The sequence below is a fragment of the Ochlerotatus camptorhynchus genome, unplaced genomic scaffold (assembly GCF_037179485.1).
Source record: "Ochlerotatus camptorhynchus isolate MF236.1 unplaced genomic scaffold, CSIRO-AGI_Acam_v1.1 ptg000274l, whole genome shotgun sequence".
Classification (NCBI taxonomy): Eukaryota; Metazoa; Arthropoda; class Insecta; order Diptera; family Culicidae; genus Ochlerotatus; species Ochlerotatus camptorhynchus.
Window position 1 is genome coordinate 2321189 of NW_027040763.1, and position 19636 is coordinate 2340824.

General features: G+C 39.5%; 1 protein-coding gene across 1 annotated transcript; it reads right to left on the minus strand.

Moving 5' to 3' along the window:
* Positions 1 to 984: 984 nt before the first annotated feature.
* On the minus strand, positions 985 to 19438 carry en (engrailed). Its single transcript, XM_065227545.1, has 3 exons — positions 17715 to 19438; positions 2723 to 2823; positions 985 to 2615 (listed from the first exon to the last, which is right to left on the minus strand). Exons 1-3 carry the CDS (start codon positions 18895 to 18897, stop codon positions 2367 to 2369), a joined length of 1533 nt encoding a protein of 510 aa, XP_065083617.1. The 5' UTR covers positions 18898 to 19438; the 3' UTR covers positions 985 to 2366.
* Positions 19439 to 19636: the final 198 nt, after the last annotated feature.

Here is a 19636-nt window from a genome sequence, read left to right on the forward strand (position 1 = left end):
AAATGGTGAAAGCAATGGTGTAGGGTCAATATGGCATCAATATTTGTCGTCATTATTTGCATCAATAAATATAACTTTTGAGTAATGACAATATTTTTGCTCGTGGAGGCGAACCAGCCTAAGGCTGAAAGCCTCCTAAATAAAGCTAAATAATAATAATATTTTTGCTCTGGCGGCGCCGGTGGTGTAGTGGTAAGCGTGATTAGGGAAGTAAAGCCGTTGGTCCACGGTTCATGAGTTGATGGGTCGATAGGTAGGGTCCAGGTGTGGGAGCTGCCTTCCGGGTGTCGATGGAAAACAAATCAAGGAAAAAAAAATATTTTTGCTCGTGTGGCTCCCGCGTAAATATAATTTTGCTTTAAAATCCCGCAGACTTTCGCCTGTCCATTGCCAAACCTGGATCTGTGATATCACGCTCAACCGGACGATTAAAACAATGTTATTTGTATTTATCTCTTGAATATCACATGAGTGTATTTTATTACGCTCTCTTTTGCTGGTTTGCATTCATTTCTATTTGCTACAATAATATAATAGGTTGTGTCTTCTCTCTGTTTGTGTCTTATCTACGATAGTCTGCTGGTTAGCTTTTTAATCTTACCCGCTAGGAATATAATTATAATAGTAGTAATAGCAGTTTAATCATAATAATAATATTAAGAATAGCAATCTCAACTTCAAACGTCAGGCAGGCAGCAGTGTTTCGAACAGATGAAATGATAAAATGATCCCATACTCGCTCAAAGTATCTGCGTGCTCCATCTTGGATACAAAGTGTCTACAGAAGAAAAGTTGGAAGCGATCCAAAAAAGTCGACAACACGGCGCATCGCTCTTCAAAGCATAATTAAACATAATTTAGATTAGATAGTAAACAACAGCACACTGGTTACGCACTAACTGGGGCTGGGGTGGCTGGGTTCGGGAGGGAAAGCGCGGCTAATCGCAAAACCGAACACTCCTACGGTTGTTTTGTGTTTGCGTTTTGCCTGCCATACCTACTTTGGATGGCTTTCAGCGATTCTTCACTTGCTCCTCCGCGCGGGTTGATTTGGATATGGGCGAAACTGGTTCTAACAACCTGCCCTCGCTCGCTGACAGACTCAGCGTTGCGTTCGGGTATTAATTATGTATCAACTTTGTATCTCTGTGGCTGCTGTTCAGCGGCCTTCCGCGTGGGAATATCGCAGCCTACTATACAGTACAGTAGAGAGGAGCCTTATCTGTTTTGTTGGTTTTTGCGCCATTCTCGCTCTGCCTGCCTACTGCCTGATCGCTGTTAATCTCAATTAAATTTTAGTAGCTAATTTTTTACACTCAACCTTACTTCCCCTCGATTTTAGACCGAGCCAGGCACGGGGGTTATTTACATAAATTTGTGTGCGTGAGTAGTAAGGTTGAGATTCTTGTTGCTTCCTAGATAGCCTTCTTCTTGGACAGTGCTCTGTTAGTTTTTTGTTTGTTTCTCAACTGTGAAGTTTGAACTAAGATTAAAACGCTCGAAGGGAATAATTTACATGCCTCGTCTCACTCATCCAAAGTCCTAGATTCTATTTCTACATGATTCCTCGCGAGTGAGCTGGCCTTACTAATTTGCCTAGGGTTATTGCTATTCGGTTTCGGTTGATCCTAATCACGGTTAGGTAGGGGATAACGAGCCAACTTAGAGTAGATGACCAGTTTATTGCACCGCCAGCTGAGATGGATTAATCAATTTGCACTCAATTTTTATTCCAATAACTTTGACAAACAAGTTTACATAACAATTTTTCAAAAGTGAAGCTAGATTAGTCCATCCATTAAACCATTACCGCGGTCAACTACTCTCGGTCTACTCATTTTCCGGTTTCCCATTTTATATAAACATTCGGAAAATAAATCACTCTACTTTTCACTTCCTCACAGCACTTGTTGTGCGCAGGCAGCAGGGATGTGCGTGAGAAAGTTTCCTTCCCCTCGGCGAGCGAGGAAGCATTTTTCAATGTTCAATATTTATGTATTTACATATGCAGCTTCTCACTTGGCTCGCTTCAGCATTATTCAGTTCATCACCGGGATTTGTTTGTCTCTCAGACGGAAAAAAAGAGTAACGGAACGGGGGCATTAATTCAATTATTTAAATGTAATTGTACTCTGGTTTGTTGATTTTCGATTCCTACCCCCTCGGACACACTTGCAGCACTGGATCGCACAGGCTTGCCTCGCCTGCTTTGTTAGTGTTCTCGCGCTGTGACTGACAGCGCTTGCGAGGTTACAGAGCGTTGGACGTCACTCACTCGATACAAAATGTTACACGTGTTGTCCTAGCTATGCCTCGGTTGATCTACAAGAAGATCAATAACTCAGCGCTACAACGCAGTAAGTAGCCTACGGAATCTGTCCGTTCATGCGCATTTCGAGCTCTTCTTCCTCCTTGGTCAGCGGCACCGTCGAATGGTTGTACAGCCCTTGGGCCATCAGCTGCAGTGCCAGGGGATTCTTTTCCGACGAAGTCTTCTTGATCTTGGCCCGCTTGTTTTGGAACCAAATTTTGATTTGCGACTCGTTGAGGTTCAATTCGGCACTCAGCGCTTGCCGGCGCTTCTCCGTAAGATAGCGGTTTTCGTTGAACTCGTTCTGTGAATTGAGAGAAAGCAGAGGGCGAAGAGGAGCAATTAGATCACGGTTCCACTCACTTGGATGTAAACAAATAACTGTCAGATGCAGGGTTGCCATAAACCTACCTTCAGTCTTTGCAGCTGGGCAGTGGTGAATGCGGTGCGGGGGCGTTTTTCCTCACTTTCGCCTTTCTGCTTCGGAGGCTTTGTTCGCCGATAGCGGGGACCTGCGGAGAAGAAGCGAACGAAAAGGTTGAAATTAATAAAAATGTCACTGACAGGAGCCGTGCGCGCTCTGGTGGTGTGCAACGAGTGAGGAACAACGGTTTGCGGGAAAAAATATAACTGGTTACCAGTGCCGCTGTGCAAGAATAAATAATTATTAATGCTTGTTATCTAATTCAATTAAGGCCCGTTTGCGATATTGATCGTATATATTGAGTGAGCGGTAACGAGCCCATTCCCGAACGAATTCCTCTGTGTGCTCGGCAGGGGTGGGCAACGCCACGCCATTTTGAAACTTGCTACGCGGTCAAAAGTTCGCACTTGACTGCCACACAATTCTTCAAGTAGGGTCGAGAACTACTTTGGCATAGGCGCGTGTTTCCGTCATATCGAGCAGAATCAATCATACTTTTGACCCGATACGTGAATTCAAAAGCTACAAAACATAATATGAATTTTTATATCAATTGGGTTGTTTTGGTTGTATTGAGGTAAATGTATATAGGTAGGTCCCGAAGAAACGTGCTCAACTTTTTGGCTCCTGGTACTATCTTCGGTCCCAAGCAAATTGATGCACCCCTCGAAACATAGGGAAATCCACGAACCCCTCATTTTATCTGTCAAACTTTCATAGCGAATCAAAACAAACATTGTGTAGTACTAGAATTTCGACTAGAATGGGGTAGGTTAATCTATTTGTTTGGGACCAATAGGCTAGTAGCAGTGAGCCAATTTATGTTAGTTTCCACCGGTTGGTATACGTGCGGATTGTGCCTGGTATGACGGAAATTAGACCTCAACCCAATGCTTCACGTAGAGCTTGCTTCCATCTTGACGAAGAACGTGATTTTTGCACATTCCTACCAAAAATTATGACGGTTATCGCAACCCTGCGGGAGGTTAGCGTACGCTTCTTTGTTTGGGGCTTTCTTACGGAGGTAATTAGCAGGCAGGAAATATTTCTCCGTCAAACTTTCTGCCTCCGAAGAGGAAGCTAGAACCAGGCGCAATCTAAATAGCTTCGGTATGATAATTTTCGAAGGAATTTTGAAGCTTTGTCGACAGCGGGTGCGAGTTTGCACCCACCGAGGGGCGCTCAGATAGCTCATTTAAATTAATCAAAATAAATAAGCATTCTAATTAACGGGCAGAGAGGAAGCAATTCTTTCCCCTTTTAAGTAGACACATTAATATATTTTTCTATTTTAATTAATATATTAGTTCGATAATTAATTCGCTTGCAAGAGTTTGCCTGTGGGCAGCCATGATGGCGTGCGCTCAAAGTTGCTGTACAGGTAGAAGTTTTTATTTTTTACTTTTTATTGACTTCTGTCATAGCTTTGTGGTATTTACAACCTGTCTTGTGGATATGAATATTTATCACGAGTTACACGTTGGTGGCTGTTGCGCACCGAGCAAAGCGCTAATTTGACATTTCAATACAAAACGGAGGAAAAGTAGCGCAGTGGAGGAATGTTGCAAGCTGTCAAAAGTTTAGGGCATCCAAGGCCAACAGAAATGGCGTTGGAAATCAGTTGGAGTGTATCCAGTCAAGAAACGACAATCAACCTTATCCCTGATCAGATTAACCAATTTGACACCCTTCCAAAACGCCGAATCTTGGGCCACATTATGGATCCAAGTAGAAACGACTGTTTTCGTACAAGCGTTCATACGAAAAACGCTTCGTTTCGACTTCCCCAATGAGGCCCCTGGTTCTCACATTCTCAGATTCCACGCTCATTAAGGAACCGTATAAATCAAATGCCGATTATTACCCTACTTAACCAACGACCATCGAAAAATATGAGGGCCATGAATAAATTATCACCCTCCCGGATAAGAACCCGTGCTGATGCTGGTTATCGCCTCTTCTCTCTCAGATGAACCCATCAGCCACGGATAAATCAAACCCGCAATCAAATTTTGCCCTTTTCTAGCACCCCTTTGGCGATCCTTCTCGAAGCAATCGGAACCCGGTGAACAAATTACCGCGGGACTCCCTTGTTTGGCATGTCAAGCGAGCGCGCGCCCGCACGCAACTTGGCGCACATTCCGCCATTTGACAGAGAGAGTTACAAAAACTTTTGCGCGATCCGCAGGTAACAAATTGCTGAATGCCAGCACGTCCCATCGTCCATCGGTCCATAAAGATCCTCGGCAACAATTATGTGCCGCCACCGCCACAGCCGCGCCGTATCAAGCGAGATTGAGGTTATCTGCGGACAAATATGGCGCTGGTGGTTCGCCTTTTGCCATGCGTGGCTATCTGCGATCGCGCGTGTTTTTGCTCGAATTTTGACAGATGAGCTAGATTTGCGATCCACATGGTGCGATAATCCATTTCTGTCACAACCGCCACGACCGATGGAGACCGAAGCGATTATCGCACACGGCTTTTCTTGATTGATTGAGGTCTTCATCGATTGGCGACGCCAGCGCCACACCGCCCGCTGTGGCAACTGTCAAAGTTCTCACAACAGAACGTAAACAAACACCCTTGGATGGAAGTAGTTAGTCAAAAGAACGCCTTCTGGATAATTACCACTGACTGCGTCTTCCAGTGCAGCGTAATGACATAATTGTCCCTCGCGTTCGTAGTGCATGCGTTTGACATTTGCATAACTGCCACCGTTCGTCGTCGTCGTCGTCGTCATCAGGAACGATGTCGCGTGATTAGCCCATTGCATGCTCCTGTATATATTGCTTATGACTTTATTAGATTTTCATGAGTCGGCGGAGGCAATTAAGTTCCTCGGGAATAGTGGCCTAATCAATACACTTGCAAGTGGGCAGCTTTCTTACACGATTGTAAACAATAGCACAACAGGGCTAGCCAACTCAAGCGAAGTAAGGTTTGATTGTTTTGACAGACCCTGGCCCCGGCTGAGTGGAGGGGCGTTCCCATTTTTTATATTTTTCTCTTCCATGAGTTGCACACATTCGTCGGTGAAACGTCGGTCACGCCATCTTTGTGCCAAACAACCTTTCGGTTGATGATCGACTTGTTGGGAAGATTGTAGGTTAGTTGGGTTCAAAAATGAATGTTGATTTTGATCCACTATACTGAATTCAGTCGGCTCATCGAGATTCAAATAATTGAGTGGAATCTGTAGAAACGAACACTCGTTGCACTTGATCCACTTAACTGAAATTTGACAGAGCGTGATTGTCAACACTTATCCAAATTAGTGGTGAAAATCCTCTTTGATCAGTCTCACAATCCCACCAAACCCTCCGTGTTTATTTATTTTCGTTTCTCCACTTTAAACTTTTCCAAATCGAAAACAAAACAGAATAAGCACATCCGACACCACGAGAAGGGACCGCAGTCAGACAGAAGCGATGACATAGTTCAACGAGGGACCATAAAAACAGCAAGAACAGATGTCAACCGCTGGTGCTGCTGCTGCTGTTGGAAGACCCCCCTGCGCTCTTCTCCATGTCCCCTCGTCTGTTTTTTTTTTTCCCTTTCAGGAAATTAATATGTTCGATGATATGTTGGAACCACGTTGGAGCCGGATTTTATGGCTGCTGATGATCGATTTATGCCTCCGCTGTCACTACCGCCACTGGAGTTCTTCCCAATACCCACCAATTATCGCTCCCGAATGAACGGAAAAAAAAATCAACAAACTAGAAGTGGGACTCTTGATGTTCAACAAAAGAAACAAATCAGGGAAGCGTGTCGCGTACAAATTTACTCCCGAATAGCAGACCGATCGTAAAACTACCCGCTCTTCTGATATCAAGATTCTAACGCGCACTTAATGCACTGTGACTTGTGAGTTAATAAATTTTAATTATTTCGTAATAAAAGTGTACATTTGGAGAAAGAAACGGTCGATTAAAACGTTCGCCGACTTTATGCCGTACGCGGGGCTTAGGGTTTCGCGATCCGACCAGCCCTGCGCATATCTAGATCTAGAGCTCCGGATTCAGGCTAGAGCTGCCCTGAAACAATTTACGTTCGACTAAATTATCGATACTATATTAATTAACTTCAATTTCAATGGGATGATGGCGGTCGTCGTTCCTACCGACCCGCCTCTGTCCGCTCTCATGCACCAGGAGCCGAGAAATAGAGCAATTCTGTGCCGGCAACAGGGCGGAGACCGAGCCCCATTCGCTTGCTTATCTGCTGACTGGCAGTCAATTTCACTGCGCAATTTTCCAACTTCTTTGGAGCAGCAGGAGGAGGAAGCGATTGCTGGACTCGCAAATGAATTTATTTATTTCTTCAATTAATCGGCTATTTATTTCACTCTGGCTGCCTGCTAGCCGTGCAGGAGCGCGGTGGAAAAAGTGGAAATTTTTGTTCGAAGAAGCTAAATGAGTGCGGGAACCTGTTTTTGGAAGGGGTGACACGATATGGAACCGAGGGGTGATTTGATGAAGGGAGGCAGGGGGATCCTATAGAAAAGATTACGATCATCATTATCCTTCGATTTCCTACGCCCGTGCCGGGGACCGATGGTGAGAGCAAGCGAGATTGAGTACCGATCGGACGAACGTGGCGTAGCTTTAAATTGATCAATTTATCGGGAATAGTTGGCTAGCTAAGGAGCTTTTGTTTTTAGAAAAAGAAAAGAAAATGCTTGCAGTGATGGAACCTGATTCGAACGTGGTTTAAAATTGCAAATTGGTGTTTTTTGTTGGGTGAAGAATTAACAAGGAAATTACTTTAAGATTGATTGTACAAAGGTAGGATAAATGTAATTGAAATGCTTTAAATACTATTAAACTAATAACTCTAATCCCAACCTCTTTTTGATAAATAAAAGCATGCTTATTTTTGTAAAAAATCAACAACCATAGTTGAAAAATATTCATTTACATAGAAATTTAAATGGTCATATACACCAAAATAGTGCACGGTTATGAGGAACTTTTTACGACTAGCTGTCAAATTTAAAGATTATATCCTCCGTTTTATTCCAATTTAAAAATAATTGAGTTCTTGGTATTGGTATTGAGGTAATTGCATATTCGTAATCTGAATGTCAAATGGAATTGAAATCAAAAATTTCATCAATTTTGGAGCACCGGAACTATTTTAAATAAATGTGATTACATTTGCAAAAATCACCATCTTAGCACCCCTCGGGAGACCTTTGTATGGGAGCGAGCAGTCAAGTTGTTAGTTTAGTATGAAACAGTGAAGATATTATTATGCTTTGAATCTTGATTTAAAAAAATTGGGTTCGAAAAAATATCGTTGTGCTCAGAAAACTCTTTCAGATGATTTATAAAAACTGATTTGATTTTCGAAATTGAAGAACCCAATTGTGCAAAGCACTTGATCTCTAATCACAATTTAGTAAAAAAAATTCTGTTGTTTAAGTATAAATTAAATGTTTAAACAATTTTTGAATTTTTACTAACAATTGATGATAGAAAATTCAAATGCCTTGAATGATCCTACCGCAGCATGCCATTTCTTATATTAAATTTGATAATTCCAAAACCGAAATTCGGTCCAAAATGAATAACTTATGATATTTACATGAACTATCAGGAATGATCCACTGCAACTGTCCCCCATCGGCCGGAGCTTCTTTGGATCGAAAGGCCCTCTTGGTGCGGCCTGTAGGTAGGTTGATAGAGAAAACAGAAGTTTGAAATTGTTTTGAGACAGGGTACTTCAACATAGCTTTGAAGATCGGAATGGACTGTGCAATTTCATTGCAACTTCCATGGAGCATTTTTTGTAATTAAATCAACTCTTGTGGGTAGTGCTGTAGGTTTTAATGCATGATCAAATTCTAGCTAAACAAAGCAGTTATGAAAAATTCTCTAAGCACCTATAACGTTAGTCAAATTTATTTCTCTCGGATTGGTTTTAATCCGTATGCTGAAAATATACTAACAGCAAAAGTAAATTGCAAGCAAAATTCCTTGCTTGATATCAGAGCCAAAGCACAATCTGTTTAGTATAACAATTGGGCTGACAACATGTTTAAGTGGTGCGCAATTTAATAGAGTAAATAAGTCTAAAAACATGTTTTATAATTTTTGGGTGTAAGTGCAAGGCGGCGCGGAACATTTTTCAAAAATTTAAAAGTAGTTCTTTCGTTCAAATGCGAACCTCTGTTAGTATTACCAAATACTGTCATAATTCCGTACTCTAGCGGAACTATCAACCTACCCTCTTTAGACCATTCTCTAGCTAATAAATTATTACACTAAAGCTTTTTGTTAGATAACAATCCCAACCAACTCTGAAAATCGTAGTCTTCACGTATGAAGTAACATAAAAACACTTTGAATGTAACAACTCAAGGCGAGAGTAACCATCAACAATGTTGATGATGGTACAGCCAGAGCTGGTAAATATCACGGCCATCATGTGACAATGAGAAAACAGGTCCTCTCACTATCACGAGACGAAACTACCTATCATGAGCTTTCTTGTCATTTTGCAATGACCAAGCGCTCATTTTCAACTTCTATTCAATTTTCATACTGCCGTACTCTAGCGGAACTATCAATCTTCCCTCTTCAGACCTTTCTCTAGCTAATAAATTATCACGCTAAAGCTTCATGTTAGATAGCATTTCCAACCAACTCTGATCAAATACTGTGTTTAAACTTACTGTACCTCCCAAGTAAAATTCTTGGTTTTATTATGGTTTTGAAAAGTCATATAAGGCTTAGCATGGACTTGAAGACTATAATAAAACCACAAATGGTACATGGGTAGCCGTCATATGCCAGAAATAATTTAATCTCATAATTTATTCACAAGTGCCAACAAGAACCAAATACGTCTAAGTTCGGAAGCTCAAGGCGGGGGCAGGGGGGGGGGGGTGCGATTGGATGGTAGTTTTAGCAATTATGATCGTATTTATTTATTAAATAGGTCAAGTGCTCCAATATTGGTGAAACATTGGATTTCTGATCCATTTTTTATGCAACTTATGAATATCATGGTGACCAGTGAATCCCGATTAGCATTTTCTCGATTTCCGATCCGGAATGTTGGACATTTTCCCGCTTCTTCGATATACAGGAATCCCTTGAAGCGCAATTTCTCAGCTTTCCTCCATCCAATTGAGCTGATTATTTGTATGTGTTTTAGAGCAAAGACATCATATCAAGAAGACTGGCAACTTTGCCAGAATCCAAGCGACAGATACAGTAGCACTGTGCTTGAGCGAAGGTGGAAGCAACGCATAGAGAAATGAGCAAATACACAAACCTTTCTTCTGAGGATGTAATCTTTGCTATCAAATTCGTTCGAAGCATTTACCTTTAAGCGGCAGATGACGCGATTGTACCTGTCTCATAGCGGTGTACGAGAAAATGGAAGAGTCGCCAGTCATCTTGATATGTTGTCTTTGTTTAGAGTCATCTGTCACCTAGAGAAAATCAGCTGAGTTGGAAGGCAGCCGAAAACTATCTACAGGATTTTAATGGAATATTCGCAAGCATTTCTTTTAGAATAATTTCCCTTCACAGATTTTATTTCAGAATTCTTCAAAGAAAAGCAGTCTTCGGAAAATCATTCGTTGAGCCTCCCTGAGAGAATCTGGCAAACAAATCTCACGCTTGAGATCCTCATGCATTAGCACGTTCTCACACTCACAAAGCCAAACAATCAAACCAGCTTAGACCTCATAAAATCCACTCAAATGTCAATTGATAGCGTGCTCATACATGTTTTATTAGTTTTCCATCCACTGATGCAAAAACAGGACCAAAACAATGAATAACAAAAAAATAAAAAGCAATTAATTTTTTAATCTGAAAATTCTTCGGTGATTTTTGTGCAGTTTGATTTCGCATGGCAAAACTCATAGGCGAATAAACTTACGCAGGAGATTTTAGCTTTTGAGTTTTTTTTCCGAACACTGAAGAAAAGTTTGAGATTCTCTCAGGGGGTCTTCTAAAAACTTTCTATATAACATTCCAAAAATTCTCTGCAGAAATTCATCTGCAGGATGAACTTCATCCTTAGATTTGCATCGAACTTCAAAGCTTTTTCTGAAGCTTCCTCTCTGAATTATAACTATTTGAAATTCGCCTGAATTCTCTTTGGAATTCCGAAGCACAACCTCAGCATTGTTGAATTGTAGAATTGTACAGAATGATCTTGGAGTTCTCCTATAATTTCTTTTGAAATTAAGGTTCAAAGTTTCTTTGAAATTTTATAGAAATTCTTTTCGTGATGCCCTTTGAACTATCCTCGGAATTCCCTTAAAATTGTTGTCAGTATTCCTTTGGAATTGTACCATCAACTTGTATTTTTCAAATCGTGGAATTTTCCTTAAAAATTCTACTCTGTACTCACACAATTGATGAATTGCAGCGAAATGTTTGCGATCGCTCTTCACCTACATTTTGAAGTGGTAACTGTGAAAATGATACAAATTTCCTTCACAATGCGACTGATTTTTAGAAACAAAATACTTCTTTAGCTAAATTAAACGTTATTTTCCTCATAATATTTTATTATGAGGAAAATTATTGCATTGGGTTAGAAAACATCGATTCGAATCAATTGGAACATACCACAATGGTTTTATATTTATAACACGGTGTACATTTCATAATTAGATTAGATCCATTCACTCATGTTAATTTTGGCTCCGAATCATTTCCCGGAAAACGATGAAAATTTATGATTTTTAGTGCGATTTTTGCGGAAACCAATTGAATGTATTGAATGAAACGTTATTCTTGGTTCATACTGGCTGTAAAATGCAATAATATGAGAAATCACTCATAATAACCTCCCATAAATGAACATTTATAAATTCACGTACCTTAATTGATAAGATCTAAAATGAAATTTATCCATTTGCATTCTATTCTGGAAAAGAGTTTTCTTACATGGTTGTATCAAATGTAATCTGTGCGGATCTTAAGAATATTACATTACATTTCAATGCTGAATTGCATGTATTTCTTCGTACCTTTTCACAATCATCATCATCTTTCAGTAGCGACATCTGGCAGCACTGTTTGCAGCAATTCATCAATTGACTTGGAGTTAAAGTCTAAAATCTTGTAGCCTTTCCAAAACTCCATTTTATTTTCTCAAAAATACTTTGGCATTATCCCTGAAATTATGAACTACTCCAAAATCCTTCGAGAAAACAAAGTTAAGAGTCGTGTCCAAAGCACGACCGCATTGTGAACGTAGGACAACGAGTTTATTTTTGCTGCTCCATTCAATAATATATTCATAACAAAATAAATGGTTTAGACATTTAACTTTATCCAACAATTCAATGTTATTTTTTTTGAAATTTTGTGGTTTTAGAATAAATTCTAAAATTAAGCTTCCATTATTGAAATTGAAAACTCAGTTCCTTTGTTATTCATTATTAGATTTCAAACATGTTCACCCTCCTTTCGGAAACATACTAATGTTAGTCATGGCAAAACAACTTTAGAAATCAAAGTACACCTTTATGCTGCAGAACTATGATAGACATGTGGCTTTCAACTGAAGCTTATTTAAGTTAACTCAAGTTCAGTTTATCCCTATACTCAAATCTGAAAAATCTCGCGCAACACGAGAAAATGGCCTATCATTGTTGATCGATTCTCTTTATCGATTTTCTCTTTCGCGAATAACCCGACTGCAAATGAATTTCCCATTGAGTGTTTTGTTTCAGGCGCAAGCTAACATCATCTTCTGTCGAACTGTGCTGCGAGCTTAGCGAGAAATTCGTTTATTAACCAAAGAAAAAGTCGACGAAGAGAATCGATCAACGAGGATAGGCCCTTTTCAAATGTTACGCGAGAAATATCAAACGTTGTGATCGAATTTTTCAATTGTAGCATATTAAACTTCCAATAAAATGGATCAAACCCCATATATACAACATGTAGGCAGGCATGGAAAATCATTCGCATTCATTTCATACATTCATTTACATTCATTTGCCTCTAACTTTTTTCATCAACAGCATTCCGCAAAATGATGTATAGAGCTTTTGTAGGTTTTGTTATAAGCTACAACTTGTGGTCATAACTCAAATCTGTATCTCTTATGCATCACGAACTAGAGCGGGCAGAACTTGTTACTGTTTTTTAGTGAATGTAAAATACATTTACTGAAAAACAGTAGTGGCTTCTGTTCACTCTGGTTCGTCATGCATAAGAGATACGAGTTTGACTTTTTAATAAAAGTTGTAGCTAATATCTTGATACATTATTTTGCAGAATGCTGTTCAAGAAAAAATTTAGAGGCAAATGAATGTAAATGAATGCACGAAATGAATGCAAATGATTTTCCATGCCTGCATGTAGGTTTAGTTATAGTAATAGTTGTCATAACATTAATTATTATTTATTTTCTTTTCTTTCGAGAAAGAACTATTTTGTTTGAATTACTTCTGCGTGAAGTTAACGATTTACATAGTTGTAGATGCTAAGCGTCAAATAACAGACCTAAAGTGGTCATTTGGTGTGAAAATTGTTTATAGAGAGTAGAAAACGAGCAAGGACAACTTTGAGGAACGTACGAATCGGGTTGATCATCTCTTTCTACCAAACTCCCCAGTTGGAGAGGGATGGTACCTTCCTCAAAGTTGTCCTTGCTCGCTTTCTACTCTCTATATAAAATGTTCACACTACCGTACTCTAATGGAACTATCAACTCTATCCAGCTTTCCATGCTCGGTAATGGCGGCCTGTTTGTAGGAATAAATGTATCCTTCACTGTGCTTTTTGACACTAACTGGAGGGCGTATGTTGTTCCATTTTCTTCTGTTCCTGAGAGAGGGAAAGAGAAGGGTCAAAATCCGAACCTCCAGATAGCACAGTGAAGGATAGATTTGTTCATACAAACAGGACGCCATTACCGAGCATGGAAAGCTGGATACTTTCATCTCCTCATAGGGGAAATAGATGTAATGTCGGCCTAAATGCCCCTAATTAGGGCCCATACATAATTTCAGCAATCGACTAAGTTTTCAATAGCGACCAAAAATATTCATAAGTACCGTCCCAATGACGCGTTCATCTAGATAAAATTTATGAATAGTAGATTTTTTGTGATGGGCCCAATCTAAGATCCATAGGCCAACATTAGAGTCATTTCCCCTGTATCGTGTAAAATGACCACTTTAAGTCTGTTATTTGGCGCTTAGCATCTTCTACTATGTAAAATTATGTGTGTTTTTGTGAAGTCACCATTTCCCAAGAAACGTCAAATAAAATTAAAGTTGAAGACAGACGCATAGTTTCAGTTGGAACGTAACAATCAAATTCGGAACTTGATGTATTCATCTGAACAACTTTTCCAAAGACAGCAACCTTCTTTGAAGCAGGGTAGTCTAGTTAAAGCTAGCAATCAGAAGTCAATTGGTACATAATATGAGATATGAGTATTCTGAGCTGTCTAGTATACAATAGGTCTTTTCCATCTGAATAACTTTACTAGAAACAGCAAGTAATTTGAACTCAAATTTCAAGTTGGTGTCACCTAGTGAGTGAACTGAATCTTCCAATAGCTATTGTATCGGTTTCAAGCAATGCTGTCACAACTCAAAATAAAAATCGTCGAAAATTTCACTTTGTTTTTGATTAATTGTAGATGTTGTGCCTGAGGTTTCCATCTAATCGTGTGCCACGTCAACACATTCCTACCCATTCCTTTCGTGACCTGTATTCGGTCGTGGCCGGCGTTGGTGTTTCCTAGTTTGAGATCACCAGTTTTTACACATTGAGGATAAATGCCAGCCGCAAGCATCGTCTATTGGTTCTCTGTATTATTACTGCTGATCTGGCAATAACGGAGTAGCCCGCTTTGTCAAATTTTATAACAGATGTCGCTAGTGAGAAAAAGTTACGACGCTTCATTCTGTATGGAAACAACTGGAAAATGTTGATTTTATCGAAATAAGGAACATGTCAGAAAAAAATGCAATGAGTGACCTACGCTTTTAGCAATTTATCCATTCGAATGAGTAAAAGTGACTCACTCTCTGAGTTAGTTCCGTTTTCAGTGCAGTGTAGCTCGGCATTTTATGATGCTGGGACTCAGTAAAAAACATGTCGAGATTCAGCTTATAAACGAGAGTATAGACTTCTCTGACGTTTGTGAATTGCACAAGAAGTAGTGCAGAACTTTGGGTAAATTCAAAGGTTTTCTTGCACTAATACGTATAATTTACCCCGAGTTCTGTACTAATACTTGTACATTTTACAAAAGTTAGAGAAGTCTATTGCTGAGATCTCAGTAAAAATAAATACACTGAAAACGTAACTAACTCATACAGTGAGTCACTTACTCAGTCGAGAGTCACTTTTACTAATTCGTATAGAGACATTTCTAAAAGCGGAGGTCACTAAGCACCTAAATAACCTATGCTTTTAGAAATTTCTCCATACGAATGGGTAAAAGTGATTCACTATCTAAGTAAGGTTTATTTTCAGTGTGCCTAGCTTGTCAGCGGTACCATGTTATTGGAAAAAAGTAATAAGTAAGGCGAATTTTAGAAATCTCAGTTTAAGGCTCTTGGGCTTGGACAACATTTAAGGATTCTGACACTTATAAGCATTCCGATGACAATGCCAAATGCGTTTTGAGAATAATTATAGAGGAATTATAGGGATAATTATAAAGCAATTCTGAGGAAATTTTCAATGGAGTTTGACTAGAAATTTTGAGAAGTATTTCAAGAAAATTATAAGAAGATTCTCCAAAATGTTCAACGAATTCTAAGGAGAAATTCAAGAAAATTCCAAGTGATTCATCTCAAAGTCGCTTTGGGTAGCATTTCAAGGAAATTCTGAGTAATATTTCTATGGTATTCTGAAATAAACCCTAGGAAATGTTGGGAAAACACCAAGAGGTTTCCAGGAATATTCCCAGTTAATTGAAAAGAACATGATGAAAAAACAATATTGCAAATTCTCTCGAAAATTCTCAAAAAGACAAAGATAAATTAATAGTGAATTTCAAGAGTTTACTTGAATGAATTCCTAAAGTGTTCTGCACGAACACCCATTTTTATGGAGACAATTGCTAGATAATACCAGCTGAATCATAAGATTATTGAGGATAATCCTGAAAGTAATTGTAATTCTGACGACATTTTGAAATGATCCTAAGAAATCCTTAAGAAACTTGCGATAAGTTTCAAAGTATTAAAAACTTTTCAAGATTGTGAGGCAAGATTCAAAATTCAAGATACCGGACTTTGAATATTTGTTAACAAAAATTACATGTTAAACTTCCTACAAAAATCAATGTATTTAACAATCCGAACACGATGTATCCAGTAAAATGTGTGACGGCAAACTTGAAATGTTTGGAAAATCGTATCTCCGGCATTTAATAACAAATTTTAAAGCTATTGGCGTCATTTGAAAATACGTACTTTAAAGATTTATTCAGTATCAATAGATTTAAAATCTATTGATAAATTGTTGAGTAATAATTTTTCAAACATTGCCAATTTACCGTTACACATTTTACCGGAGGCATCGTGTTCGGAGTGTTAATCTGAATGAGGTTTTAATCAAAAAAATTGAATAAGTCATTTCTTTTTACCGAAAAATAAATCTAGTTAAAATTTTCAAGAAAAATTTGCTAACTAATTACCTTCAATTTTTCAAACGTTTAAACTATGTGAAAATGAGTTTTTTAGAAATCTTCATTTTGAAATTTTTACTGGGAATATTTACAAAATCTCATTTCAAGGTAATTGATTTTTTTTATTTATCGTCTACCTGCTACTATTTAACATGCCTCCACACTTCCTCTATATGATATTTGACTTTCAAATAAACTCTTACCATAAGTTCTAACTTACTCTTTTTCTACAATTATCATGATAATTTTAAATTGATCTGTTATCTAGCTATGTTAGTATGTATTCTTTAAAGACATTCAGCAGAGGGCTGGTTCACCTCATATGTTTCTGAACGCTCTGGATGGATCCCCCAAGTAATAAAGTTTAAAGAATTCAATAGAACAATGTAATAAAATGGTTTTGTGTGTTTTGATTTGTTTAAAAATATTGGAAAATGATATCAAAAATCCAGCGCAAGGCTAAAAGTCTATTTAATTAAAAAAAAAAAAAAAAACACAGATCAAAAATCCATCACTTTTTCCTTATATTTCTACGAAAATCAACATGTAAAAAATATGTTTTTCTATCTCAACGTGGAAAAAAAAAATTACACCATCTACAAAACTGAACAAAGGTCGACCAACCTAATGCTATGACGACAAAAAATGGTTTTTGCAAATCTTTAGCAAAATAGGAAAAAACGGATTTGTTTAGATATTTGATATCTTTTTTCCAATATTTTTAGATAAATCAAAACGTAATTATTTTTTCCTGAGTAGTAAACTTCTCCTTGAACAAAAGTAGTGGTAATAATCAAGGAGATTACAGCGATATGTGAGTATACAAATAAATTATTAATTTTCTATTGTGCTTAAATTCCTAATCATTATAAATATTGATTTTTTTTTTCCAAAAATGGAATCAATTTCTTTCAATCGACTCTTCAAACAAACAAACAAATCAATGGTCGATTAGGGTTAGGGTGAATGAAATGAGTGTCACATCATATCACATTAATTATAAAATATAATGCATTAACAGTACTTTAGATTAATGCATCATATTTTATAATTAATGTGATGTGATATGACCCTCAATTCTGATTTATTTCGTATGTATTTTTGATCATTTGATTTCAAATGTCTTCCAAATTTAGTGCAACTTGCTTAAAAAAAAAATCAATTAAAAATGTAGCCCCATACCTATTTCTACTCGACACATTGACCACCACATGCTTATTTCCTTCATATCAGTGTTCTAATAATTCCACAATATCAATTCACCCCAGCAACACCGTTCCCCTCACTCTTAACCTCACTTCCATCATCAATTAAAAAAACAATCATCAGAAAACTCACCCGAACTCGGTCGATCGCTGTACCGGGTGCAGTACACCCAGGCCGGCCACAGATTTCCGCCACCCTCGCCATCCTTACTGCTGCCCGTTTCCGACCGGGCATCATCCGAGGACATTCCACCGTCATTGTTGTTGTTGTTGTTGTTGTGACTGCCATTCGCCATTCCACTTCCGTCTCCATGGCTTCTATCACTGCCGTTGTTCCCCGGTAAACTGGACGCCACCGTGGCCGTCGGTTTCGGAATCGACTTTGGACTGGCGCTGGACGTATTGCTGCTGATGCAACTGTTTGGGGTTCCTGCGGTGCTTCCGTTGGTCGAGCCTATCGTCATCGGTGCCGGGTTGGAGGCCACATGCTGCCCGATTTGCGAGACGGTCTTGCACAGAGATCCCAGTGGAGGCATCGAGTGAGGATGGATGACGGCTGCTGCTGCAGCTTTGGCCTGGCTCTCGAGGAGCTTCGCCTGGAACTTCCGGTGGCTGTTGATGATCTCCTCATGGAGCTTTGGATAACTGGTTGCACTGAAGCCGTTCAGAAGCGCTGCCCGAGGATCTATGCTGGGCATGGTTTTGGTGCTGAAGTCGTACAGAGTTGGAATTCGCGGGTGGTAGTGGTTATTGTTGAACATGAGCATGCTGGTGGCAGTTGATGTAGTAGTTTGGGGTTCATAACAGGTCGAGTCCTGTGACTCGCTGTCCGTGTGGTAAGGGTTGTGGCTACTGCTACCATTACTGGAACATAATCGAGGGGACTTGCTGATTTCATACGGCCGGAATAGACTGTCTCTCCGATGGTGCACAGATGCTCCGTTAGGGCTGTTTGAGTCTGAACTGCATGGAGGACTGGCCATGGGACTGGGTGGTTGCTGGGTGGCAGTGGGTGGAACCGGAATTTTACCAAAGTTATCACTCAGGATGTTATGGATCGAAAACGTAATGCTGGGTTGGTGCTGTGCTGGAGGCGGAGGTATCTGATCAGTGACCTCCTGCTTGATGTGCAACGGAGAGATCGGTACCAGTGGCGACATCTCTTCGGTAGTAGGCGAAACTCGCGTAGTTCCCGTTGCGGGCTGGGTCATCATCGTTGCGGTGGCAGAATTGACCGGACTCTGGCTGTGGTGATGATGATGGTGATGCGGCGGACTGGGTGCACTCTGAGGACTGCAACGATCTTCCAATGCCATGCTTGCTGATGTTGCGAATGTCTCCTTAAAACAAAAATATTCGCACTCTTCACTTCACTTCAAGGTTATCAGATTGTTTACAAAATTGTTTTGATTTTCACTTGAATTATTTCCTGAAAATCTTTTGCACACCTTCACGCTTATCAATCGTCACTTGGGGACTTGTCATTCATTATTCACTTCACTTCACAGTCGAATGCGCACACGTCAATAGAAGGAGGGAGCGGACTCATGTGCTTCCACGAGGACCGACACCGACGAAGTGTGACGAAGGGTGTGTAGTGTCCGAGAAAAATCACTACCCGGTCAATGGAAAAACAAACACGCGCCCGGCTGATCCCACCGCAATGATGGAATCTTTCCTGGCCCTAAACCTCGTCACAATTAACCACCGAAGAAAGAATGCGATGAACACTATCTACGACCAATGATCCGATCGCGCGCGCGCTAGCCCGAGAGAGAGCTCTATCCTCTATTATAAATTGTGATGTGACATAGTCAAATGTCACCTGTGATCTGAGGCTCTGTGACTGACAGCTGAGTGAGAGCTCAACCAAACTGACTGGTTTGTTTTTTGCTGCGGCTGCTGATTCTCCTGGTATCTCTATTAACTCTCAGTCTTTCTCCCTTCCACATCACATCCCGTATAGCTCTTTCCCATTCCAACCCGTAGGCACTAATCAAGATGATTAGTTTACACAACGCACACCATGAAATCTCCAACTCAATCAGACATGCT